This window comes from Myotis nattereri, assembly GCF_964212035.1.
Source record: "Myotis nattereri genome assembly, chromosome: 19".
NCBI classification, from domain to species: Eukaryota; Metazoa; Chordata; class Mammalia; order Chiroptera; family Vespertilionidae; genus Myotis; species Myotis nattereri.
The window spans coordinates 26,759,337-26,786,753 of NC_138095.1; the positions used below are offsets into that span (position 1 = coordinate 26,759,337).

Sequence of the window (27,417 nt, forward strand, 5' to 3'; positions counted from 1 at the left end):
ATGCCCTTCCTGTGGTACGGCATCTCCGCCAACTGGAGCTCAGTGGACGGGGGCGTCAACAACAAGATAGACCTGCTGGTGATGCTCTCCTACCTCCTGCTGGTCCTGGCCGTCGCCATGTGGGTACGCCAGGGCCCGGAGGTCCCCAGAGGGCAGGGCGGGGCCTGGACACCAGGCTGGGTGTGGCCTCTCGGGGCCGGGCCTGCGCCTGGAGCACCCTCTCCCCCACCCCCCACACCTGCGCCTGGAGCACCCTCTTCCCGCTGCCTCCACACCTGCGCCTGGAGCACCCTCTCCCCCCTGCACCCACCTGCGCCTGGAGCACCCTCTCCCCCCTGCCCACACCTGCGCCTGGAGCACCCTCTCCCCCCTGCCCACACCTGCGCCTGGAGCACCCTCTCCCCCCTGCCCACACCTGCGCCTGGAGCACCCTCTCCCCCCTGCCCCCACCTGCGCCTGGACCACCCTCTCCCCCCTGCCTCCACCTGCGCCTGGAGCACCCTCTCCCCCCTGCCCACACCTGCGCCTGGAGCACCCTCTCCCCCCTGCCTCCACCTGCGCCTGGAGCACCCTCTCCCCCCTGCACCCACCTGCGCCTGGAGCACCCTCTCCCCCCTGCCTCCACCTGCTCCTGGAGCACCCTCTCCCCCCTGCCTCCACCTGTGCCTGGAGCACCCTCTCCCCCCTGCCCACACCTGCGCCTGGAGCACCCTCTCCCCCCTGCCCACACCTGCGCCTGGAGCACCCTCTCCCCCCTGCCCACACCTGCGCCTGGACCACCCTCTCCCCCCTGCCCCCACCTGCGCCTGGACCACCCTCTCCCCCCTGCCTCCACCTGCGCCTGGAGCACCCTCTCCCCCCTGCCCACACCTGCGCCTGGAGCACCCTCTCCCCCCTGCCTCCACCTGCGCCTGGAGCACCCTCTCCCCCCTGCACCCACCTGCGCCTGAGGAAACAGGTTCAAAGAGGTTAAGTAAGACACCCAGGAAATGATGGCGTTCAGATTGGAACCTAGAGCTGCCTGATCCGGCTTCGGTGTGTAACCCAAAGGTCACACACGTATATAAATTGGGGGTCTTAGGTGTTCTCTTCACATTCGTATAAAGAGCTAATGCATTCTCTGCTGGTACAAGGTTCTCTGAATGAGGTAGAGACCCTGTCTCTGTCAGTGCCATTCACTCACTGAGTTTAGCGTGTAAGCACTCAAAACAGTGTCCTTGCCCGGCCGCGTGGCTCAGGGGCTGTGCATCGACCTAGGAACCAGGAGGTCACAGTTCAGTTCCCCGTCAGGGCACAGGCCCGGGTTGCGGGCTGGATCCCCAGTGTGGGGCCTGCAGGAGGCAGCCGATCCATGATTCTCTCTCAACATGGATGTTTCTCTCTCTCTCTCTCTCCCTCTCCCTTCCTCTCTGAAATCAATAAAAATAAATAAATAAATTCGAAAAACAAAGTCTGGTCATTGGCCATTCTTTTGAGGCTTACAGTGAGCCATTCTGCTAGTGGACAGACAGCGTGATGGAGACATGCTTTCCATCCAATTAAGAGAATTGTGTACCAGCAGAGAAAATGCAGGCCCTTTATTCCAAATGTGAAACAGACACCTGAGTGGTTTTGCAGGTCATTTAAAGGAACAGTTGTTGTTGTTGTTTTCTAATTGGCTTCCGTGGTGAGAAACACCCTTCTCGGTGGCCTAGGCAGGGGGCTCTGAGGAGGCCTTGTTCGGGGATTTCCCCCCAGATTCTCTCACTGAATTAAGAAGCCCCCACCCGGCGTGTTCCTGGCCACGGTCAGAGGACTAGCCGGCCATCTGGTCACTTGGAAAGGACGCCTGCTGTTCCTTCTGCTCGTATCGGGGCCATCCGTGTGCATGGCCACCCAGCCGCTTTGATCTTTCCCTTCCTTATCACCTTCCCTTCGGCTCCTTTTGTGAGGCGGATGCTGTTATTACCAGGAGAGCACAGCACGCTTATTGTACGAAGGGAGAAGATGTGTGCGTATCTACAGAATGAGTTACTGCTCTCCACCCGCTCCCGTCTCTCTGGGGAAACCATGGCCCTGTGCCCTTCCTCCCCTTTCTCGGTGCTCATGCAAACAAGCGAGCACGGACATAGGGTTTTTGTGTCTTTACCAAAAATGTGATCAGATTCTATACATTACCCTGCAGCTGCTTTTTGTCACTTGCTGGGTGGTGGAGAGAGTCCTACCGGTCAACAGTAGAGCTCTAGCTCATGGTTTATACAACATAATAGTCACACAAAGGTGAGGAGTGTCCAGCTTTTCTCTACGATTGACGCTTAGATTATTGCTGGGTAGAATTTTTTTCTTAATCTTTTTTTAAAAAAATATATATTTTATTGATTTTTTACAGTGAGGAAGGGAGAGGGATAGAGAGTTAGAAACATCGATGAGAGAGGAACATCCATCAGCTGCCTCCTGCACACTCCCCACTGGGGATGTGCCCACAACCCAGGTACATGCCCTTGACCGGAATCGAACCTGGGACCCTTGAGTCCGCAGGCCGATGCTCTATCCACTGAGCCAAACCGGTTAGGGCAATCTTTTTTCTTTTTTTTTTAATGTGTCGGTGCTTTTAATCTGTGCAGCATGGATTCGCAAGTTGGAAGGGCTGGGTCAGAGAGTATGTTTACTTGAGATTTTAGTCTGTATTATTAGGTGGCGATCCACAGAACTCGTGAAGATGTCCATCTCTCCAGCAGCAGTGGGCATGCCGCCTCCCCAGCCCTCGCCAGCCCTGCTCAGTCCTGCCTCACGTTTCTTTTCTTTTCTGCCGTCTGATGTGGGTGAGTGGTTCCCCCGCAGCTCTGACTGGTGTGTCCAAGACTCCTCGTGAGGCTGAGCATCTTCCATGGATTTTCCTCTTCTGGGAAGAGCCACTTTATTTTGCCCATTTTTGAACTGGGTTGTTTAACTGTTTTTATAAACTTGCCCGTCATTTCAGTTGCTAAGGTGGTTTTTTTTTAAGTTGTTATTTGTCGAAACCAGTTTCTCAACCTCAGCACTATCCCTCTTGGTTGTGGGGGTCTGTCCGGTATGTTACACGATGCCTAGAAGTGCCCCTGACCCCTACCCATTCACCACCAAGGTCTGAAGACATTGCCGTGTGTCCCCTCGACGGAAGGGACAAACCACCCTGGCTGAGAGCCACTGGTCCGGGCTCCATTCATGGTGTCTTTTTGTCATTTGAATGTTACTTCACTTAGAAGAACTCAGCTATCTCTCTTTTCCTTTACATCTTCTAGATGTCCTGGTTGGCTCAGGGAAGTTTTTCCCACTCCAAGTTTGTACAAATATTATCTCCGAGACTCTGCTGGAAACCGTGCCACTAGTCAACTATTTGGTGGGGGGCGGGGGAGCAATATTATTTTTACAATAATGTAGAGATATGGACATTCCCATGCAATGTCAGAGCTGGAAGAGACTATAGTCTCCAGCGAGGCCGCCATGAGCCCTCCCCTAACTCGGGGACTATGGCCTTCTATTCCTAACAAGAAAGAGGGGAGAGTGAATTTGGTGTCCCACTAAAGAGATTTACCCGCTAAGAGACCGTGTCTTTGAAGCAGCTTGTTTCTTGTGCCCCATTGCTCTCTGTTGTTGAAGGCGATACTGACAAGCAGTCGTGGGAACATAGAAGACTTCTTCCTGGCTGGCCGAAGCCTGGGGTGGTGGCTGGTGAGTGTGGCATCCACTGTGGGGGCTACATGCTAACTTGCTTATTATCTTATTTGTTAATGTATTTTATTGATTTCAGAGAGGAAGGGAGAGAAACATCAGTGATGAGAGAGAATCATGGATTGGCTGCCTCCTGCACGCCCCACACGGGGATCGAGCCCACAATCTGAGCATGTGCCCTGACCGGGAATCAAACCATGACCTCCTGGTTCCTAGGTTGATGCTCAATCACTGAGCCATGCCAGCTGGGCAGCTTGCTTATTATTTTAATTTAGATGTCTCACACTCAGAATATTTTGAAATTTTTAAACGAGGAAAGCCATTTCATTGGTGGTTCCTGTAACTCCTAAGTAGTTTGTTACCTAAATGTTCCCAATTAACTCAGGTTTCGTTTAATAACCACTTACTAAGTTACTGGCACACACTTGGGACTCTGCACTTACTTGCATGTCTGTTCCCTCTGCCAGGTTAGGAAGCTCTCATTTCCCGATAAAACATAATAGTCCTGCCCTCTAGCAGCGCGCAGTCTAGAATGGGAATTTGACTCGCATCCAGTGCATTACGGTGCTCACAGCAAAGCGGGAGCCAGTTACGACTTGAGTCAGACCATCTCACTTTTATGTTTAAAACCCTCTGACACCCAGAATGAAAGCCCAGCTGCTACTAACGGCCTGTGTTAGGCCACAGGTTGTCTACCCTCCTCACCTCGCCTCTCAGGACCCCCGTTCCAGTTCTAGCCAGTGTCCTTGAACACTGGGTTTATCCTGCCTTTGCCCCTGCTGCTTCTCCCACCGGAGGCTTCTCCCCAGCTCTCTCCTGACTGCTTCCTCACCTCTTCTGGTTTCCCTCAGATCTCCTCTCACTCTATCCCAGCCACCCAATTGCTGCTTCTTATGCTAGAAAATAACCCCTAATTTATTTTGTTTATTCTCTTCTTCCCAAATGAATGTTGTCTTCATGAGGGCAAGGGCTTCTTTCTGTTTTTCACACCAATATGTCCCTAGAACAGTGCCTGGCACACAGATGGCAATGGACATTTATAATTATTGAATTAATGAATGGTGACCTTTTCTTTTTAATCCTCACCCAAGGAGAGGGGAGAGAGAGACATATTGACTGACTGGTTGCCTCCCATGCGCTTTGACGGGGGGTGGGGGGGTGGGGTGGGAATTGAACCTGAGGCCCTTCGGTCCAGGGGCTGATGCCCTAATCACTGGCCAGGGCAGTGAATGGTGACTTTTTAACCTACCTTTCATTTTTAATGTATTAATATCTTCCTAGGTCTATATATATACATAGGTAAGTAGATATAGATATTTTATACAGGGTGGGGCAAAATAGGTTTATGGTTGTGAGTACATGAAATACAGTTTATTATTGTATTATTATTTACTAGAGGCCTGATGCATGAAATTGTGCAAGGGGCTTGGCCCTCGCAGCCCTGGGCTTCATCCGGAAGGTCGTCTGGACAGTCATCCGGACAGTCGTTCTGCTATTCGGTCTAAATAGCATATTAGCTCTTTATTATATAGGATTAATGAGAGGCTTGGTGCACGGATTTGTGCACCAGTGGGGTCCCTCGGCCTGGCCTGTGGGGATCGGGCTGAAACCAGCTTTCCAACATCCCCCAAGGGGTCCCGGATTGTGAGAGGGCAGTTCTTGGGTGATGCACCCCAGAATCGGGCTCCCTCCTCTCTGGTTTCAAGTGCATCATTCAAGAAACGCAGCTGCAAAGTCACTGCAGCTCAGCAGCTCCTGTGTTGAGCGTCTGCCCCCTGGTGGTCAGTGCGCATCATAGCTACCGGTCTGACGGTCATTTAGGCTTTTGTATATAGAGATTATTGTATTATTTTTCATATATACACCTGTAAGACTAATTTTGCCTCACTCTGTATTTATATGCAATTGCATAGTATTATATGAGCAGTCTTCCTTTTATTTACCATATTATTGGGCAATTTAGGCAGTATGTAATTCTGTAGTATTGTGACAACCGTAATGAATATTCCTAATAGTAAAAATGCCTATCACTTGAGTACTTATGTGTCTCTTTTAAGATTATTTGGCCTTAGATTTGTTATTGCTAAGATGTTGATGCCTGCACATTCTCAACTATGTCTTAGTGCATTTTATTTTTCATAATTACAAAAACAAACTTCTTTGTTCTATTCAATGCTTTTGGTATTATATGCTATTTTGTCTTATGTTAAGATTGTTAAAAACAGTGCTGTTTTTATTTGTTTGTTTGCTTGTTTGTTTTTATTAAAAGGCTTTGTTATTTTAAGCCTCCCTTGATAATTTGGTTTTAAATATGTCTCATATCAATAGCATAATAGTTGGATTTTTATTTTGACAGAGTGGCTATCTCCACTCTGTTAAAAAGCTATTTTTGGTTTAGAAGGGATTTTGTTTGTTTTAAATGCCACTGGGATTTTTTTATTTTGAAAGTAACAGCTGTTGGTTAAAAAAAAAAAGTTACAGTCCAAGTGTAGACCTTGAAATTTTCTTCTCTATCCGTCTCTACACCCATAATTCCAGTTCCCAGAAGTATTTCGTTTTATATATTTTTTACCAGAATCTCTCCCATGCATATATAAATAAATATGTGCATAAGTGTAATGTACACATGTAATGTTTTAATGAGATTATATTATAATATTGTTTAACTTATTTTTATGACTTACTACAGCTCCTTCATTTTTATTTATGCTGCATTGTATTTCAATGTTTTCATGTGTTTTAACTAGTTCCATGTCATCAGATTGTTAATATTTTGAAATTATTTCTGAACAATGATGGATTACACTCCTGCTAATGTTTCTGCAGTAGTGAATTGCAGGCACGTTTGTGGAGCATGGGGAGGGTGGCAGCATAAGAATGGCTGTTCTACCTTTTTCACTGTCTCCCTCTTCATTTGGCTTCTAACTTACGGTTAGGATTTGTATAGAAGAAACACGAATGGGAATTATGCCCAGGAAATACCCCCTTTTGAAAAAAAATTGTAAAATTCAGTTTGAGTTTACATTTGAGAAATTAATTCTCGGATATGGACTGAAAGTTTTGATGTGGAATTGTCGTCTGATTACCAGATTGGTGCTTCTCTTTTTGCCTCAAACATTGGCCCTGCCCACTTCATGGGCCTGGCCGGCACGGGAGCGGCCTCGGGGATCGCCGTGGGGGCCTTTGAGTGGAATGTAAGTAATAGGTGTGTAGTGACCAGCCTCCATCTTTATCTTTGTTCTAATAAAGCTCATCAACATCAAAACTTGCTTCCAAGTTTGAGTAAACATTGACTGCTTCTTGAGAAGGCCTGGGAGGGAGGGACCGAGTGTTTAGTATCTCCAAAAAACCGTGCTAGTGTCTTCTCTTCTTAGTAAATTACTGAAGAGACAGAGAATATTTATATTCCAGGGCCTGTAGGAATACAATAAGCAACTTTTAGGGAACTAGTCCTGTAGAGAAAAGATCATACTAACATTTAAATGTCTGTATATAAATATGTATGTACATATCTGTATGAGTCACATCTTTCTTCTCATGGACAACAAAAGTAAAGAATACTTCTAGCCCTAGCTGGTTTGGCTCACTGGATAGAGTGTCGGCCTGCTGACTGAAAGTCCAGGCTTCCATTCCAGTCAAGGGCAGGTGCCTGGGTTGCAGGCTCAATCCCCAGTAGGGGGCGTGCAGGAGGCAGCCAATCAATGATTCTCTCTCATCATTGATGTTTCTATCCCTCTCTCCCTCTCCCTTTCTTTCTGAAATGAATAAAAAAATATTTTTAAAAAAGAATACTTCTAGCAGAGTGAATTCCAATCCTAGTAAGAAACCCTGAACTTCACAAGCAGTTCCTCTCCAAATGACTAGCATCTCCTTCACATGTTCCATTTACCCACCCCTTCTTTGTAAAGACCCAGTTTTGTACTCAATTTCCATACCTTGTGTACAGTTTTGGTAGTTTCCTATTTCTCTGAATGGTTTCTGATTTTTCTTTCTTCTTAAATATTTCATTATAAGTCACCTTCATTTCTATCTGGAAGTAGGCGAACAGTGAATACTAATAAATACCTTGAAAATTGGCTCAGGGAGCCCCCCATAATTAAGAATGCACCCTTTTATAGGCAAACATCAAGTGCCTGTCAGTGAAGTTCGTTGGATGGGAGGGTTACGCGTGGGCTGTTATTCTTAAGGCCCCGGTAGGAACCCCTAGGTAGTGAGTGAGCTTGCGTCTTTCTCTAGAGCCTGGCCTGTGTGGGACCTGATGTGTTTCTTTCTGTTTCAGTCTCCGTTTCTGCTCTTTGCTCTTGGCTGGATATTTTCTCCCATTTACATTAAGGCTGGGGTGAGTGTCAATTACCAGTTACTCTATTTTCTACGATATTTTCCTTACAGGGGTGGGTGGAGGCCTTGACTGCAAGCCCTAAGGGCTTTGTGGGGTTTGGAAATGCTTTGTACCTTGAGTGTGGTGGTGATTACACAATTGTATACATTTTCCCAAACTCGTAGAACTTTACATAAAATTGGGAGAATTTTACTGAGTGTAAATTATATCTCATAAAACTGTTAAACTTCAAAATATTTGTGGAGCCCCTGGCCAGTGTGGCTCGGGGTTGGAGCAGCATACCGTACACCAGAAGGTTGCTGGTTTGATTCCTGGTCAGGGCACTAGGTCCCGGGTTCAGTCCCTGGCCAGGGCATGTATGTATACCTATTTGGGGAGAGGGCATTAAAAACGTAAGAGGCTCATTTGCTGTGCTAACACTTGCAATTGTGAAGCCATAATCACAGGAAAATTATCTCAGATTGTGACTGTTATTTTTGAGATGAGGTCTTTTAAGAAGTAATCAAATTAAAACCAGGTCATTAGGGTGGGTTCTAGTCCGGCATGAACTTACAAGAAGAGGACATTTGGACACAGACATGTACAGAGAGAAGACCCCTCAACAAGCCAAGGAGAGAGGCCAGAACCAATCCTTCCCTCAGAGGGAACCAACCCTGCCGACACCTGGAACGCCCAGCCTCCAGGACCGTGAGACGTGCACTGAGGCGTCTGCCGTGACGGATGCAGACAGTACATCTCAGAACCTGGCTGCGAAATGAGCTCTGGATGGCAGGTTACGATGAAAAAGCAAGTGAGCGGCCAAACTAAGAGACGTGGGGTTCAGGAGATACAGCGTGGGAAGCCCCCGGGCGAGTCTTCATACAGCAGGTGGGACTGGAGTTAGACATGGGTGAGGTCGGCGGACAGAGCACGTGAGGACATTCGGGACAGAAGGAGGGACAGTACTCATGTGACAATTACTTACTCACCTGCCGTGAGCCAGGCGCTGCCATCTAATGACCAAAGAGGCCTCACTCCCTGCCCACAGTACACGCAGCCTGACCGCCTGGAGTGGAAGTGAACGGGATCGCTGGGGCACCAGCGCACGCGAGCATCGCTGGCAGTCAAGCTCTTCTCCCTGGCGCACCTGTTAGATTTGTAGGATGTGAGGAAGCAGTTCATTTTGCTCTATGATTATTTCACAAAAGTGATTGGTCATCATTAGACATTTTGAATGAACTGGATTTCCTTCTGCTCTCCGAGGATTGCACTCGAAGCAGATTCCAAGCTTCTATATATTTTATTGATTGATTTCAGAAAGGAAGGGAGAGAGAGAGAGAGAAACATCCATGATGAGAGAAAATCATCAATCGGCTGCCTCCTGCACACCCCACACTGGGGATCGAGCCTGCAACCCGGGCTTGTGCCCTGACCGGGAATCAAACCGCGACCTCCTGGTTCCTAGGTCAATGCTCAGTCACTGAGCCACGCCAGCCGGCCTGGAGTCCAAGCTTCGTGAAGGCAGCAGCGTGGTGCCTGTCCTGTTTATTCCTCTCATCCTCACAGCTGCTGTTAGTACAAAGCCAGAGTCGGGACCTGCATCTTGTCTTCCTGGGCCACTCCCACCCTGCCTGCACCTTGTGACCACCTGCACATGGTGATCTCGGCCGTCCTGTGAGCCTGCAGTGTGTCTGACAGTGACTTCTCTCGTTGCTCATACAGGTGGTGACGATGCCAGAATATTTGAGGAAGAGATTTGGTGGCTCCCGGATCCAGTTCCTCCTCGCTATTCTGTACTTATTCCTCTATCTCTTCCAAAAGATCTCAGTAAGTTGTGGAAAAGCCAGCTCAAGAAAGAAAGTAAATATCAGTGCCCAGGACTGTGCTAGATTTGTCCCAGCAGTTTGCTCTGGGGCCCCATCAGTTACTTCCTGGCCTCTGCTGTTAAAGCTAGAGCAGAGGAAGAATCTATACATATAAAAGGCTAACACGCAAAGTGTCCCCCTGGGAGTTGGACGGGAAACTGGGAGTTCGATCACTTGCTATGATGTGCGCTAGCCACCAGGGGGCGGCACGGAGCATGACAGGCGACCAGCAGCTGTGCCGGGGCACTGAGGGAGTGAGGGACGGAGGAGGCAGGGAGGCAGGGAACCTGATCGGCCCTGATTGCCAGCCAGGCCTAGGGATCCTACTCATGCAGGAATGTGTGCACCGGGCCTCTAGTAGCATAATAACAGTTTACGAAAGATAAACGGCAGAGGCGTCGTCTTTGCCTCCTGAACCTCGGTTACAGGACCCTCCTCTGTACTCCCAGAGAACCTGGGGCTTCCCGGGTCGTGTCATTAGGTGATGTCACTCCCCTGTTACAGCCACCCAGGGGTTGCCACACCTTACCAGAAAGCCGAACCCCTGGTGACGGATGAGGGCTGGGTTGTCCCAGCGCCTGTCTCTCTGGCCTGGGCTGTGGTCAGCGGGCTGTGGCCACCCTGCCTGCTTTATTGTTGCTCACATCCAGAAAGCCTTTCCCCTTGAAGCCTGCCTGTGCTCTCAGAGTCCACAATGTCTGTCCCCACATTTTTCACCGAGCTCCTTGGGAAGGCCTCCCAGGGTACACCGGTCATGCTCCCTCCATTCCTGTTTTCATTTTTCTTTGTAATACTTGTCGCCATGCGAGCGGAATCTGTTTCCTTGCTCTTGGTCTGTCTGCTCCACGTCAGTGCAAACTTCCTGAGGCCCAGGGCCGTGCCTGGCTGGTCACTGCATCGCCCCCTGTGCGGAGAGCATGGTCAGCGCATAAGCCACTCATGGATGTTTTTGAACAATCGAATGAGTGCCACTTACCACATTACATGGAAATTTCCCATTTCGTGGCCTGTCTCCATTAAGTGTAAGCTATTGAAGACAGTGACTGACTTTTTAAAATCTTTTTTAAAATATATTTTTATTGGTTTCAGAGAGGAAGGGAGAGGGAGAGAGAGAAACATCAATGATGAGAAAGAATCATTGATCAGCTGCCCCCTGCACGCCCCATACTGAGGATCGAGCCCTCAACCTGGGCGTGTGCCCTGCCCGGGAATTGAACTGTGACCTGGTTCCTAGGTCGACACTCAACCACTGAGCCACACTGGCTGGGTGACAGCGACTGACTTTTGGTAACCCCGTGTCTTCAGAACCCGCCCACAGGCCAGTCCTCATGGTGGTCAGCTGTCTGCAGTCCTTGAGCTAAGAAGCCTTTCACAGTGCTAGGGTTATAAAGGAACATGGACGGTGTGTGGCCCGCAAAGCCTGCAGTGTTCACCGTCTCTCTGGTCCTGCACAGAGAAAGTTTGCCAACTCCTGACAAGCTGGTGCCTCTGCCTTCCCAAGTGGAGAACTCGGGGATTGCTCACGCTGTGCACAACCCCGCTGGGGCTCCAGGGGGGAGAAGGCTCAGTGTGTTAAGCGGATAATCGGGTTAGCCAAGCCCGCAGGTGCTGGCCTTGGCTGGACGCATGGGGCACAAGCCTTGCTGCCAGCAGAACTTGGGGACCCTCACCCAGGGTCCCCCAGTGACGTGGGCCATGTGCTAACTGCGATGGCTTCGAAGGGCAGTGTCTCTCGGACTGCGGACCGAGCCGAGAGGGAAGTGCAGCTGTGGCCTTGTGTCGTTTCAGGTGGAGATCTGCACGGGGGCCATGTTCATGGGGCTGGTGCTGGGGTTGGATGCTTACCAGGCCACCATGGTCTTGATGACCATCACTGGCGTTTATATGATCACAGGTGAGGTGGCTCTGAGCACACAGGTACTTACGTTAACGCCAAAGCTCTACCTCTTAGTGGAGTCCTGGCGGACACTGGGGCCGGGGGCTTCAGCTTTTGCATTTTCCTACGTCCGGAGAGCACTTGCTGAGGCCAGGAGGCTGCGGAGAACAGGAAATAACGGAGGCAGGAGTGCCAAACTAGAGCCCTACCCCGAGAAAGGCGTTTTGGGTGGGGGTGGTCTGGCACAGCAGGCGGCCAGGTGCAAGAATGGGACCCCAGGACGGGAAGGAGGGGGAGGCAGCAACCTCGGGCCATCCTGCTCACCTGGTACCTGGTCAGGCTGTCCGACAGGAACTTCTATGGAGGCAGTTCTGTCCTCGCGGTCTCCCCTGGGCTGTGAGAGTGAGGACGTGTTTCCCAGCCACGGTGCAGATCTTGGACGCTGGGAAGTGTCCCTGGCAGATCACCAGTCGAGTGGAGAGAATCGGGGCTGGGAATGGAATGCACTGAGTTAGCATCCTCCGTGGGCCGTGCGGTGGGGCTTGCCTTCCCAGGGGCTGTCTGCGGACATGTTTGGGAGTCACCACGGGGAGTGCTGCTGGCATCCGGCAGGGAGAGGCCAGGGCATGCTGACTGTTGCTTCCAAACTGAGATGTTAAAGAGACTGACAGGTTTTCCCCTAGGAAACCACCAGGTTTTGGTTCATCCAAAAAATGGGGAAAAGGGAAATTGAGACATAGAAGGGCAAGATAAGAATCCAGCAGGAGGTCAGAAAGGAGGTTAAAGAGAGAAAACGGTGCACCAAGACCAGCATAAGTAGTCGTGAGACCCACTGAGTTGAAGGGACAAAGGGGTGAGTGTGGAGATCTGGGGAAACAAGCAGGTGGAACAGGACGCCAGCGCACCTTTCCGCAGGAGAGCCACACGCGGCGTTTCTTCTCTCTCTCTCTCTCTCTCCCCCCCTCAGGTGGTTTCCTCACTGTGGTTTATACTGACACCCTGCATGCCAGCGTCATTGTCCTGGGGTCCCTCTTGGTGATGGGCTTCGGTAAGTAAGTCTTGAGAACATTGAGCAGCCTGGGTGGGATCTCCGAAGCTGATTGCTGCCCTCGGCCTTTTCATCATCGTCATCTCCAGATGAGGGACTGAGGCCCTCGGAACCCAAGAGCAGTCTGTAAGGTCATGCTGAAATGTGGGGGCGGGAGGACTTCCGCTTCCGTGCGAGAACGGGGTTAGGTGTGCAGCTAGCTGAAATGTACAAAGTGAACACACTGGTACCAGCACCGAGTCAAGAAGTTTCCTTTTTCTTTACTTCCTTTTCAAACCTGATACCTTTTGTTCCTTTTTCTTGCCTATTACCCTGGCCATGGCCTTTACTACAGTGTCAAATAGAAGCAGAGACAGCAGACATTCTTGTCTCATTCCCAATGTTAAAGGAAAAGTTTTGAATGTCTCACAATTAAATGTTTGCTGTCATTTTTTTGTAGACATTCTTTGTCATACTAGCGTAGTTCCCTTCCGTTCCGGGGTCATAGCACCTTCAGGCATGGCTAGATCCAGGGTTCTGCCTGAACCAGGGAGGCAGACAGCTCCAGACTGCCACACTAGCCGAGAACCCCAAAGGGAGAAAGCAGGCTTTGTTGATCTCTTAAGCCGACGAATAAGTCCTGACTAGCTGAGTGTGGGTCTCCAATCCACTCCCAGGGGTGAGGGAACACTGGCCGGCGGGGTCAAGTACCCGATTGGGATGGTGGCAGTGTGACGAGGCCCACCTAGGCCACACAGGACGGAATGAGCTGGGAAGAGGGGTTCTACCACCAGAAGCAGGAGTAGGGGTGCTGGGCACACAGCCAGTGTCCCCTGGACTCTTCCTTCTCTTTGAGGAAAACATGTGTCTTGTCTTAGGCACATGGGGTCTTGACTATTTGTCACTCACTTGCACTTTATATATTAGACTAGAAGCCCATTGCACGAAGATTCGCACAATAGGCCTTCCTTCCCTGGCTGCCTGCACTGGTTTTCCTCCGGCACCGGGGACCCAGGCCTTTGGTCCGGCCGCAGCAGAGAAGCCAAGCCTCTTCAGTCTTCAGTCTTCGCTCCGTGCCTGCGTATGCAAATTAACCGCCATCTTTGTTGGGTTAATTTGCATAGTCGCTCTGATTGGCTGGTGGGTGTAGCTGAGTGACACCAATTTGCATGTTTCTCTTTTATTAGAGTAGATGAAGTTCATCAAACTGGGCCCCACTTTGCAACCTCAGTTCGTTAGATGTGTGTTACTGTCCAGTTTATGGTACCGATACATTTTATGTTGTTTTTAAGCCTTCAAGGAAGTGGGAGGGTACCAGGAGCTACTGCATAAGTATCCCAACGCCAAGCCAAGCATAATCCAGGAGGGAAACTGGACTGCCCTGCCAGAATGCTACCTGCCTCGTGCGGATTCTTTCCATATCTTCCGAAACGCCATTACTGGAGACCTCCCCTGGCCTGGAGTGGTCTTTGGCATCCCCATCCTTTCTGTATACTACTGGTGCAGCGATCAGGTAATAGACGCATAGCGGCAAGGTGACTGCATGGGGGCTGGTGATTCAAGGCTCCACCCAGTGGGTCAGGTTTCCCTTCCGATCCCTGTTGACTGCCTACCTAGTTTAAATGAAATGGTGTTTAGAGGAATTTCTCCTACAGTGCCGTCTACAGCACATCAACTATTCTTATTTTTTCTTCTTTCCTATCATTCTCTAAAACATCGTTTTTTGGACATAAAAAATGAGTCAGTTCTCCTCAGTTGGGTCAATAAATTAAATGCAGCCAATCAGCATATCAGTTGGATTTTTTAAGGACTCAAACTTACTCTAAAAATTGTATGGCTCTCTCTCTCTCAGTGGTGGCTCATTAAATAAATTGTGAAGTATTCATAAAGTGAAGAGGAAATATAGAACTAAAAGGAAGTGTAGCTGCACATAGTAACATGGATGAATCTTTTTTTTATTTCAGAGAGGAAGGGAGAGGGAAAGAGAGAGAGAAACGTCAGTGATGAGAGAGCATCATGGATCGCTGCCTCCTGCAGGCCCCCCACTGGGGATCAAACCCACAACCCGGGCCTGTGCCCTGACTGGGAATCGCATCCTGACCTCCTGCTTCATAGGTTGACGCTCAACCACTGAGCCCCGCCAGCCGGGCAGATGAGCCACTGTGATGTGTTGGTTTACTCCTGTGGACTTTTCTTGTGTATGGCGTCGAGGTGTATATGCTACTGTTGCATCCTGTGCTGTTTAGTCGCCATCACACTGCGGGCATTTCCCCACATTATTTAAATGTCTTCAGGGATGTCGTTTTAGTGCCTGCATCGTGCCGAAAGGTTCTGACGCGCTGGCCCGTGTCTTGACTTTTTCTTAAGTGCTTGTCCACCTGCCAGCTGCACTGTTCTGCTCGGCCAAGCGCACGCTGCCTCTGAAAGCAGGAGCCCCATGAAATTGGGTCATAACCTCTTCTGGAGGAGACTTTTGCATCTTTAAAGGTCTCTACTAGCTCATTTAAGTGAGATGAGTGAAGTTGGTCTGAGTTCTGAATACACATGTGTCGCCAGGAACCCACCTTTGCTTGGATTGACGTCTCGGGGCTCTGCTCCTTCCACCCAGCAGAGACGGTCTGTGGCTCTCGGAGGGAGTTTGGTCCTTGCCGGGGGACAGACTGTAAGCACTGCATCAGTGCTGGCCGCGAGGCCAAGGTCACGCATGCCATCGCTGTCCCCTCGGCGGCTGTGCCCTGAGCAGAGCGCTTCCTGGTCATGCCTCTCCTCCTGCCGGGGTGCCCTGGAGAAGCTGGGTGAGGGTCCCAGCCTTCCCTCCGCCCGGCGGCCTGGGCTCCATGTGCCCTGAGAGACAGCCACCTCCCTCACCATCTGCGTCTCCTTGGCAGATCTTTGTGCAGAGGTGCCTGGCAGGGAAGAGCATGTACCATGTGAAGGGGGGCTGCATCCTTTGCGGATACCTGAAGCTGCTGCCCATGTTCACTCTTGTGATGCCCGGAATGATCAGCCGCGTCCTGTACACAGGTAACGTCTTGGTCCTGCTGTGTTCACCCCAATCCTCGCCTGTCTTAGAGACCCAGATACCATCCGGGTTATCAGGTCTCCTACAGTGAACTGGTGTCCAGGCGCCCAGATCGCTGCCTTGGAGCCAGTGGTTTGGGTTAGGGGGACGGCTGAGAGCCAATGGGTTAGGGGAACGGCTGAGAGCAGTCTGGCAGAGGCCATGGAGATGGGCAGCTGGAGAGGATTCCAGAGAGCCGTTCAGGAAGGGCAGAGCCGACCAGTGCTCCACGGCAGGAAGGCTGGGTTCCTCCCCTGCCCCTGGCGGTCCTGTGGGCGGGTGCTGGGCTGGGAACTGGCGATGCTGTCCCTGCACTCACGGCTCCAGAGTGGGCTTGTACCTCACTGCACCGATAAGGCTTGGGGGAGGGGGGGCTCCACATCACCCCCAAAGTACGTCTGACTCTGAGGCCCACATTCTTTGCATTAAATGCTACGAAGTCATCCCTTCTCCCTTCATGAGCTATCGTAATTCTGTGGATCTAGCCCAGCCGTGGGCAAACTACGGCCCGCGGGCCGGATCCGGCTCGTTTGAGATGAATAAAACTAAAAAAAAAAAGACCGTACCCTTTTATGTAATGATGTTTACTTTGAATTTATATTAGTTCACACAAACACTCCATCCATGCTTTTGTTCTGGCCCTCCGGTCCAGTTTAAGAACCCATTGTGGCCCTTGAGTCAAAAAGCCCACCCCTGATCTAGCCCATCCCCTAGTTTTACCAGCTGTGCCTGCCCTCGGGGCCCCAGGTCTGTTTCCACTCAGCCTGTAGGGACCATGCTCTGTCAGAGGCAGCCGGCGGGTCATGGCCCGGCCCGGGGCAAGCACTGCTTGTTGCTGAGCATGTGCAGTGGCAGCTCTCATCCCAAGCCATCTTCAGCCTGCCCTGATACACACCTCTTTTCCTTTTTCTTTATTTTAATATGTTTTTATTGATTGCAGAGAGGAAGGGAGAGGGAGAGAGAGAGCATCGATGATGAGAGAGAATCATGGATTGGCTGCCTCCTGCACGCCCCACACAAGGGATCGAGCCCCAACCCGGGCCTGTGCCCTGACCTGGAATTGAACTGTGACCTCCTGGTTCATAGGTCGAGGCTCAACCACTAAGCCCCGCCTCCCTGATCCTGATTCCCTTCCAGTTCTAGCAGGAAGGGGGGCGTGCTCTGTGTCAGATCCCACACCTGGTCTTCGCATCAGGCAGCCCTCCTGTGGCCTCGGAGCTGCCTCTGCATTAATGGACAATAGGCCCCTGAGCTCTCCAGGACCCAAGAGCCCTGGCGTCATGAGCCCCCCACCCCCACTCCAATACTACCGACCACCCGCTCACTGACGGACAAGGCCGGGCAGATTGCATGTGCTGGGGACTCTGAAAGCTGCTGAGGGAGGGAGGAAGCATGAGGCATAGCTCTTCCCTCTGGTGGAAGTGGCTTTGGGAAGCCAAGGTCCCTCCAGCCTCTGACCAAAAGGTGCATCGAGGTGATGGAATGCACTGGGGAGAGCCCTGGGTGGAAGGGCCAGAACCACGTGTCCCAGTCCTCAGGACTGGCCACAGTCACGGACCCACGTACACGTGCCAAGTGGGGAAAGCCAGGAGGCACTCATCGTGCAGGCTGGCACCTGCCATGTTCCCGGAAGAAGACGCTGTGCCAGCAGCCGGGGTGCTCTGGCCTGATTCCAGGTCTCTCCCCGGCCAGGTCGGGGCCATGCTGCCAAGGGGTGTCCTCTCTGTCCAGTTTCCTCTGTAGCCTCTATTACTGGGCTTTTGTTTGAAAATGATCTGCCTTTTGGCTCCTCTTTCTGGGCTGGTGTCACCTTCAGGCCGTCCGGTGGCAAGACTGTCACGGCAGCACCAGCCTCTGTCCCGCCAGCTCACCCCCCAAAGCAACGGTGTTTCCTTTCCCAGTGGTTCCTGCAGAAACCCCAGGGGTGTCCTCGCGAGCCCACGTGGGTGACAGGCACCAGGTCTGGTGACCAAGGAGAAGGGATTTCCCGAATGGCCAGGCCTGGCTCCCGGGCCTCCCAAGCCACACCATCCCGGCTGAGGTTGCGTTACCGCCGCAGGGGGAGAGGAGCGCGGGCGGATGAAGGGGACGTGCACTGTGCCACCCCTGTGAGCTTTACGTTCTTTCTCCAGGAGCTTGGTGACCACTTCCTCAGCTAGATCGCTGTCCCCAACAGAACCGCCCACTGTCCCCGCTAACCTGGGCGATGGCCTGCCTCCTCCTGGTGGGTGTTAGTTCACTGTGGGGTTTCTCACAGGGCAGCTCTATCTATATCCTGGATGTAAGCTCTTGAAGGGTACATCACGTTCACTCCCTTTACTTCCCTTTATCCAAAATTTCCCAAGTACCCTATCCAGGCCAAGGGAGCAGGGTGATGAGTCGCTCACACATTCGGTGAGTAATCCTCTGGCTTTCCTAACCAGTAGCTGGATCAGTAAACGGCGTGTTGAGGTCACGGGACTGGCTGTGGGTCAGGCAGTGAATTGGTAGAAGCATCAGCTTACTTGACTCCTCAGCGCCTAACTCCTAGCTTTTGTCTCTACTCCCAGCTCCCCGAGAATGTCTAGGATCATGAACCGGAAGGGTCACCAGTCGCCCCAGAACCGATCAGATGAGGAATCTGTAATTCCCATTGCATTCCTCTCCCTGAGCTGATCTTAGAGCTCCAGGGCCAACTTGTTGGTTTCTCTCTCTTTGCAGACAAAGTGGCCTGTGTTACACCTTCTGAATGTGAAAAGCACTGTGGCAGCAAAAGTTCCTGCAGCCCCCTCGCCTACGCTTTGCTGATCATCGGGCTGCTGCCCAAAGGTAAGGAAGGGACCCTGCGCCCGGCCAGCGAGGCTCCAAGTGGAGCGTTGACTTATGAACCAGGAGGTCATGGTTCGATTCCCAGTCAGGGCACAGGCCCAGATTTCGGGTGTGATCCCCCGTGGGGAATGCAGGAGGCAGCCGATAATGATTCTCATCGTTGATGTTTCTAGCTCTCTCTCCCTCTTCTTTCCTCTCTGAAATCAATAAAAATGTGTTTTAAAAATATTTAAAAAGAAGAAGAAGAAAGAAATGGACCCTGCCAGGCCACAGAGATCAGGATCTGTCCGCATGGGAGCGTGTGCCTCGGGCTATGAGAGCTCATCTGCCAGGCAGCCGCCCCTCTGGCGGAAGTGGAGGCATGAGTGAGACGGGACTGTAGGCGCCTGGAGCAGGCCAAGTCCAAGGACACCCGTGTGCCTGGCCCGAGCAGCCCATTATGTACCCTTTAGGCTCCCAGCAGATCAGGGTCCCTGCCACGCGGTAGCCTGACGGGTCGCATGGCTGGATGGCTATGGTTATTGCTACCATTGGTGGAGCACTCTGTACTGGGAATTATGCTGACCCGTCTACTTAATTTATCTTAATCTTAACAACAGCCTGTGGTAAGTGCTTTTATGCCCATTTTACAGATGAAGACACTGAGGCACAAGGAGCAGCACCCCTTGTCTAGAGTCTGACCACCTCTGCGCCTCTGGCTCCTCATCTGTGAAGGGGGGGGCAGCAGTGGTGTCTGTCGCACAGGGTGGGAGGGAGGATCGGCAGGCTGATGCCTAAGGAATGTTCTGGTACAAAGTAACTCTTAGGGAGAGACATCGCTGGAAGCGAGAAAGTCTCGTCACAAAGCAAGGACAAATGTCATGTGTTCATCTCTCTGCGATGAAACCTCACTCCAAACAGGACTTGCATATTTTGTAGAGAAAATGTGGTACCTGGAAAGGTTCCTTAGGAGGCCTGCTCCACCTCCCGCATGGACAGAGCCAAGGCCCAGGAAATGTCCCTGTCTTCCAGGTGCCCGCGGCCTGATGCTGTCCGCACTGTGGGCATCTCTCATGTCCACCCTGACTTCCATCTTCAACAGCGCCAGCACCCTCTTCACCGTGGACATCTACACCCAGATCCGGCCGACAGCCACGGAGCGGGAGCTCATGGTCACAGCCAGGTGAAGGCTTGCTCTCACGCTTCAGTTTCATGAAACATTTAGACCGTAAGGCTGTGTATGGAATCAGCCTGTCTGTACACAGTATGATTCTACATATTTTTGCTGCCGTTTTGCAATGAAGATGTATTGCTTTTATAATCACATAGAAAAATTATTTGGGAAAAGAATTAGGCAATCACTGAAAAAGGTTAGCATGGTTTGCTGTCGCTCCAAAATAGTCCTGGTGAGGAAATTTACGTACAGGGTCTCATTATCTCGTTCAGGCCTCATGACATTAAAGGTCAGTGTTACTGTTCTTACTCTCTTTGGGAGAATGGGGCGAAGAGGCTGAGAGAAGGGAATTGACCGACCTAAGGTCCCACAGTCAGTAGGAGGATTTGTCCATCTGGGAGCCACGGGGTTACCCACGAGGCCACACAGCACCGTACTAGGCCCGGAGTAGGGACACAAACCTGTAAAATGTGGTCCTGTCTTTATTCCAGAGGGTCTCACGGTGACTGCCCTTGGACTACATCCAGCCTGCATGCATGTAACGTGGCCTGATGTGTCTCCTCCTTCCTTTATGTTGCATGAAGAAGCATGTAGCTCATCTACTTTCTCTCTCTAATCCCTGCTTCTGAGGTGGTCTTTACATTTTGATCAGCACTCCGTAGTTTAAAGGTACTTTTCTGAGAAGTTAATAGTTCTCACGTATTATATATTTTAAGCATGACTGCCTCAAACCCGCCTCCAGATATGGTACAGCCTGTCCGTGACTCAGGAACAGGCGAACGAACACTGTTTTTGTCATCATCATTCAGAAGTTGAAGGATTTTTGTCTGCAGCCGTATGGCCTGTTAGTGTTTAGGGGGATGGCTGTCTCCTCTGCCTCACAATGATGAATGGGCACTGGAATTTAACCTGGGGAATAATTGAATTAATTGTTTATGGTTTGTAGACATTTTATTGGCAAGCGGGGAAAACTCACCGAATTGCCATTGACTGTTGGTTTATTTTACAGGTTTTTTGTTATCATCTTACTTGTTGTCACCATCGTCTGGGTCCCTGTAATTCAAGCGACAAACAGTGAACAGCTGATTGACTACATGCACGCAGTGAAGAGTTACCTGGTGCCCCCCATCGCGGCCATCTTCCTGCTCGCCATATTTTGCAAGAGAGTCACTGAGCAGGTGGGTGGGGTTGCTGTCTTGGCCTGAGTTGCCCGAGGAGGGTCGCTGGTGCCTCAGGGGTTCACAGCCTGGCATCACGTGCTTTCTGAGAGAGGGTTTCCTCCCGGAGAGATGTGCTCCCGCTCCCTCATGCACGTGGTAAAGGCCGGCTCTGATTGGTTTCCCTCCCATTGCAACGTAACCCTCCCACACACACGTCTGGCTGTAGGAGCACGTCCTTCACTTGCTCTCTGTTGGGGTGTGTCTGGCTCCGAGATTTCATGTCCACAGTGGGAAGTACAGTTGTGGCTCCTCCCCTTCCCTGCAGCGAGGCGTCTCTCCCAGCCACGCTCTACGCACAGATCCCCGGAGTGGCTCAGTTGTGCTTCCACACGACTTTGAAAGCACAATTTGTCAGAATTTTTTATTTATTGTTTGAGTCATATTTTCTAAAACTATATCTTTATTGATTTCAGAGAGGCAGGAAGCGGGAGAGAGAGAGAGAGAAACATCAATGATGAGAGAGAGTCATGGATCGGCTGCCTCCTGCACGACCCCCACTGGGGATCCAGCCTGCAACTTGGGCCTGTGCCCTGACCCGGAATTGAACCCTGACCTCCTCGTTCATAGGTCGATGCTCAACCACTTAGCCACACCGGCCAGCTCCAGATACACTTGAGAAGTCGAGCCGGCAGGATTGGCTCCTGGGTTGGGGGTAGGGCAGATGGAAAGGGAAGGACAGGGAAGAGCAACCAGGGAGATGGAGGTGCCCTTACAGGACGGGAGGACTCGGTCTCTCTGCACACGTTACATTGGAGGTTACCGTGTGTGACCCAGCTTACCAGCACGGGCAGCCTCCTGCCGCTCTGCCTGGCCTGCGGGGGCGCACGCTCAGGCCTGTGTCCAGCCAAGAGGCACCCGCCCTGGTGCTCACACAGGCCTCCTGGGGGGAGCCCTAGGATGACGAGGTTGGCTTCAGAACTCAACTCCTCGGGGGGCTGAGGCTGAGGGGGTCTAGCCTCCCCCCACCCCTCCCTCAGTGACCCTCAGGCTCCTCCTCCCTCAGGGGGCCTTCTGGGGGCTGATCGGTGGACTCCTGATCGGCTTCATCCGGCTGGTGTCTGAGTTTGCCTACGGACGCCAGACCTGCTCGGCAGACAACAAGTGCCCTCCGATCATCTGCGGCGTGCACTACCTCTATTTCGCCATCATCCTCTTCGTCATCAGTCTCCTCACCATCCTGGGCATCTCCTTGCTCACAGACCCGATTCCAGACAAGCACGTAAGTCCTGCCCCGGGGTGCTGGGGGTCCACCCTGGCCCGGGGTCCCCGTAGCAGTGCCTGGGCTCTGCTAGCTGGGCCAGAAGCCGCCAAATCCCTGCGTTTGCTTTGAAAGCGGAGGGCTGGGTCCAGGCATAGGGATGGACCAGATACAGGCAAGGCAACAGACAGGCCCTGCCTTACAAACAGAACTAAACTGAACCCCTTTTCAGCAGTCCTCTGCCAGGCGCTGTTCACTTGGAATGAGAAGTTTGGCTTTTAAAACACATTTTCCTTGGAAGTGTTGTGTCCCTAACCTCAGTATGAATTCATAGAATCCGCCAGGCCCAGCTGCCACCACCCAGAGAAAGTTAAGCCAACAGGACGGGGAGGGGCAGTCCTTGGGGCAGCTGCCTGCGCCCTCTCAGGGGTGGCGTCTCCCGGGCTCTCCTGGCGCGGCTGTTTCACGCTTCCCAGTCACCCAGTTGGAAGTGAGAAAGCCTGGGCTCAGAGCAGGTCAGTCCTTCGTCTGAGGTGCCAACCTAGTAAATGGCACATCACCTGCTACGGCACAGCACAGCCGCAGGCCCTGCAGGACAGGGGCGTGGCCAAGCCGAAAGCAGCGGGAAGGGCCCAGATGTCCCGTCTCTGGAGCTCAGAGGGACAAGCATCTGGAACACCTGATGCCTTCCCTGCACCCTCGCCTGGGGGAGGGAAAGCCATGAGCTGGAAGACTGCTCAGGGCAGCTCCCCCAGGCCTCCCCTCTGGCCGCACTGCTGCTGAGCAGCTCCGTTTGCTCCTTCCCTTCTTGCACACGCAGCCCTGTTGGAGGAGGGATGGAGCCAGTGTGTGTGTGTGTGTGTGGGCGGGGGGCAGCCAGGGTTGCGGGGTGCAGGCCCAACACACGTCACTGCCCAACACACGTCACCCCGGCATCGTGACAGTGGGAGACTTCCCTGCTCTGGCACCTTGAGGAACTGGGGTGATGGGCGTGACTCCTCTTACTCTCACCTCTTGGGTGTTGCCTGCTTCTCAGGCAACCAAGCGCTCGTACCAAGCGCTCGTTGAGTGTGTCCCACCGGCCTGGCGGCAGGCGGGTGCCCTGGGAGCAGAGGAGCGGCTGGCAGGGACGGGGAGCAGAAGAGGAAGCAGTGTTTATGGGTCCGTGTCTAGGCACTGGGCCAGGCCCCTGCTCACCACCCCCGGGAGGCGGGACAGAGCACCGGGGCCTGGTCCACAGGGCGCGAGGGTGTTGTTGGGAAGGCCAATATGTACACACGGCATCACCAGGAATCAGTTCAAGGCTGAACCGGCCTCTTAGTAACACAGCAGAAGTTTAGTGCCGCACTTCAGCCCGAGAGGCGGGCGCAGGCAGGTGCTGGAGGGCCCTGTCATGTGCGGAGGGTGGGCTGAGGTTCCTGTACGCCAGGCTGGCGTGACGGGAGCTTAACACCGATTCCAGATCGGGAGGCGGGAAGGCGCACTTAGTTGGGCTCCTGCTGACCCCAGGCCTGGGGCGGGGAAAGCAGCAATCGTCTGGGTTTGTTCCTTCCCAAGGGGGTCGCACGTGTTTTCAGGAAAAGAACAAAGTCGCAGACCAGAGGGACAGGGGTGCTCCCTTGCTGAGCCTGAGCGCTGGGCTCGGCGGGGCCAGGCCACAGGGACGGGAAGAGCCTCTGGGCTGAGCGAGAGCTGTCTCGGCGGCCGGGCGGGTGAGGGAAAGCAGCGCCCGTCCAGTCGGCCCTGTCCCTTCCGTCCAGGGAGAGAGGGGACAGCTGCTTTCACCCGGGGGCACAGGGTCCTGGTCCCTCAGAGCCCGAAGGGGCCCTGAGCGAGCTGCCTCCACCCTCACTCAACGGAAGGACAGGGGCCTGGGGAGGCATCACCGTTTGCCAAGGCCACACGCCTGGCAGCAGAGACTCCATGGCAGCCAAGGGCCCGCTTCCCCACCCCCATCCCTCCCATTTGTGTTGGAGCCTAAGGACCAGGTCCCTGTAGTCCCTCAAGCCCCGGTGCCCGCCTGCCGGCCACGGCACGTAGGCCTGTGTGGCAAGGCCTGAGTGGGGACCTGTCCCTCCCTCCCCAGCTCCACCGGCTCTGTTGGAGTTTACGCAACAGCCAGGAGGAGAGGGTGGACCTGGATGCAGAGATGCAAGTGAAGAGAATGGCTCTGCGTTTGCAGCCCGGTGAGGAGGCCACAGCCTTGGGGGGGTTGGAGGGGGGATGCTGCTCAGGGTTGGGGGGTGGGGTGGCCTGCACTGCCTCCCAGCACCCCGCCACCAGCCCCCCCTCCAGAAATGCGTTCCAGGCAGAGGCCCTGGCTTTCCTGTGTCTTCCGATGCCTTGGGGGTCTGTGGGCTGTTGAGGGAGATGTCTCTCCGACATCTCTGCGGGTGGTCTGGCTGGAGAGACCCACCTGGGCCGTGCAGGGGGAGGAGGAGAGAGGGGTCCCTCGTGAAGCGCAGGGGCATCCAGGCCACGGGGAGGAGGCGGGGGGGGGGCGGGCAGGAGGACAGTGCTTGGTGACCGGGAAGCATTGCCGGGGGCAGCTGATCCACTGAGGCAGATGCTTGACAGCGAAGAACGAAGCCGGAGAACCGGCCGCTGGCTTAGCCACTGAGAGCAGCATGGGGGGGGGTACACAGGGGTTCTGAGGGAAAGGGTCTGTAATGGGGAGCAGCCCCACCTAAGAGGGCTCCAGGTCCAAGGACAGCTAGGCTGCACGAACTGAGAGGACATTCCAGGCAGAGCTGCGGCCCAGGGGAGGGGTCCTGGCAGATCGGGTCAGGACAGGACGATGCCCTGAGCTCCTCGGACCCTGACGCAGCAGGATCAGGCCTAAGGAGATTAGCCCCGAGTCCAGGCCGGGGGTGCAGGAGGCTGTGAGGTTGGGGGAGGAGGGAGGGACAGGGAGGGAAGAGGCTGCCGGAGGAGAAGGCAGTGCCTACAGGTCCCCTCGCCCTCCTGCCAGGGCAGGTCAGAGCCCAGAGAGGCCTGGGCTCCCTCTGACATGTGCAGAGGAGACCTGGGGTGGGTAGGCACCTTGGACTTCTGCCCGGCCAGTGGGGGCATGGGGGAGTGACCCGTGGGCAAGGCTGCCCACCACCCGGAGGATGCAGGCTCCCTGGGCATTTCCCTTCTCTAAGGGGGGACTGGCTCGCCACGCCCATAGGGTGCCCGGTGCTCCTTCTGGGGCACCTGTCGCTGCCTCTTCTCCCCATCCACTGCCATGGGCGGTGAGGATGACAGTGGCTCACGTGGACCACCCACGTGGGACGTGCCAGCGCTGTCAGAAGCATCCCCTCCATGAGAAGTACAGTCGTTACTTTACAGACAGGAGATGAGGCACTGAGCAGCCAGTGACTTGCCCAGGGTCCATAGAGAGCTGGGCGGTGGTGGACCTGGGATTCGGACACAGGCAGCCTGACTCCAGTGTGTGCCCTCGGCCCCTGCCCATCCCACCTCCCGTCACGCTGCTCTGCGGCTGTTGTCAAGCGATCCGCCACCTTTCACCTGTGCCGCCTCCTTGGGCCTGGCAGCTGCGGGCGGTGTGATGATGCGCCCCCGAGAGAGCAGGCCAGCATGTGCCGCTCCAGCCTCTCAGCATCGATAGCAGATACCGGTGTCCCCGGCTTGGGGTCCTCCGGCCGCCCTCCCCGGTAACGGGCTCCTCCGTCCCTGGCCATGGGCTCCACATTCCTGGTGCCACCTCAGCCTCAGGAGCAGCTGGCTGGGAGGCTGCCCAGGCACAGAGCGCTTCCCGGGCACACGGCTGGGCATCTGCTCCCACTGAACCGCGCTTGTCACCAGGAGAAAGCCAACCCCAGGCCGCTGCTGGGTCAGAGGGATGCGCCGGCGCTGGCCATGGTGCTGACCGCACGGAGCACGCGCTGTGCTGACGGGGGCCAAGTTTAAGCCCCAGAGTTAGGTGTTTACGCAGAGTTGGCCTGGAGAAGCTCTCCTGTAACCCCTAAACCCACCCCGCCCCCCGCCTCCTGGGGGACACCACTGACTCCCCTCCAGCCTGCAGAGCCTTACTCGGCCCTGAGACGGTCCTGCAACGCTGCAAATGAGGCAGCGTCTGTGTGAGGAATCAGCGATGCCCTCATCGCGGGGAGAGTGCTGCTGAGGGCGCAGGGGCAGCTGCTTGCGCTCGGCCTGCAGAGCTGGTTCGGCTGTGTGGCCGAGACAGAGGAGTGGGCGTGTCAAGCAGACCTGGGTCGGCCGGCTCTGTGACAGCAGAGGCCCCTGAACCTCTCCGCCACCCAGTCCAGGGGCCCTGGGCCCAGCTGAAGGCTCTGCCCATAGAAGGCAGGCATGGCCCAGGCAGCCCCCCTCTGCCCCCACCTGCTCCCCTCAACCTCGTCCCACTCTCCCCGTCTCTGAGGGTGGTGGTAGGGCCCTTAGCAGGGGCCGGGGACTGTTCTTCACCTCAGAGCAAGGCCATTGGTCTTCCTGCTGGACTCACGGCTGAGTGGGACCCCCTACGGAGTGTGTGCGCCTGCGCCTCCTGACCTTTGCCCTCTGTCCCAGGGGTAAAAACGGGGACCGAGAGCTGCTTCTGGAAGGCCTTGAACATATACTGTGGCCTGGAGGCGAAGCCAAGCGCCAAAGTGGCCCCAGAAGTGGAGACCGAGGAGAAGACGGAGGAGAAGATGGAGGAGTCCGGTGCCCCGTCCGAAGAGACAGTGCAGAGCGACTCGCCCGAAGGGACTAAGCCCCGCGAGGCGCTGGAGTCGCCGTTCTGGAGCAAGGTGGCCAATGTCAGCGGGCTCCTCTTGCTCCTGATCACGGCCCTGTGCCACGTCCTCTACCACTAACGTGGCCCAGCACAGAGCGTCTGGGGGGGGCCAACCCTGCCTCTCCCAGGCGCCCTCGTCCTCGTGGGGAGACCGCAGGGGTGGGGCCCCGGGTCTCACTAATGAAAAGGCCCCAGTCACCCAGCAGGTGCCACCAGCCGCAGGGACAGAGCGGAGTCCACTCCGTGCAGGGCCACGCAGATGAGAGCGTCTGCTTCTGTACAACAGGACGCGTTCCTCCAAAGGGCTCTCCTGCATAAACACTGACTTTCACTTCAGAGTTAATTTTGGCTTCTCGTCGCTAGATGCATTGGGTTTTTGCTTATGTTTATTTTACTGTCAGCATTTCCTTCCTATACCCAGCCTCCGCTTGCCTGTTCTCTCCTCCCGTTTAACTGTGCG

General features: G+C 53.9%; 1 protein-coding gene across 1 annotated transcript; it reads left to right on the forward strand.

Annotated features, from left to right (window-relative positions):
- On the forward strand, positions 1–27,036 carry LOC308535048 (sodium/glucose cotransporter 1-like; the record flags this gene model as incomplete). The annotated part of the gene is made up of 15 exons (XM_081113747.1): positions 1–123; positions 3,619–3,690; positions 6,780–6,884; positions 7,970–8,029; positions 9,731–9,835; positions 11,662–11,767; positions 12,717–12,797; positions 14,069–14,289; positions 15,665–15,800; positions 18,538–18,645; positions 19,657–19,807; positions 20,808–20,976; positions 22,022–22,237; positions 24,303–24,402; positions 26,750–27,036. The coding sequence occupies 15 exons, from the start codon at positions 1–3 to the stop codon at positions 27,034–27,036; spliced, it is 2,040 nt and encodes a 679-aa protein (XP_080969873.1).
- Positions 27,037–27,417: the final 381 nt, after the last annotated feature.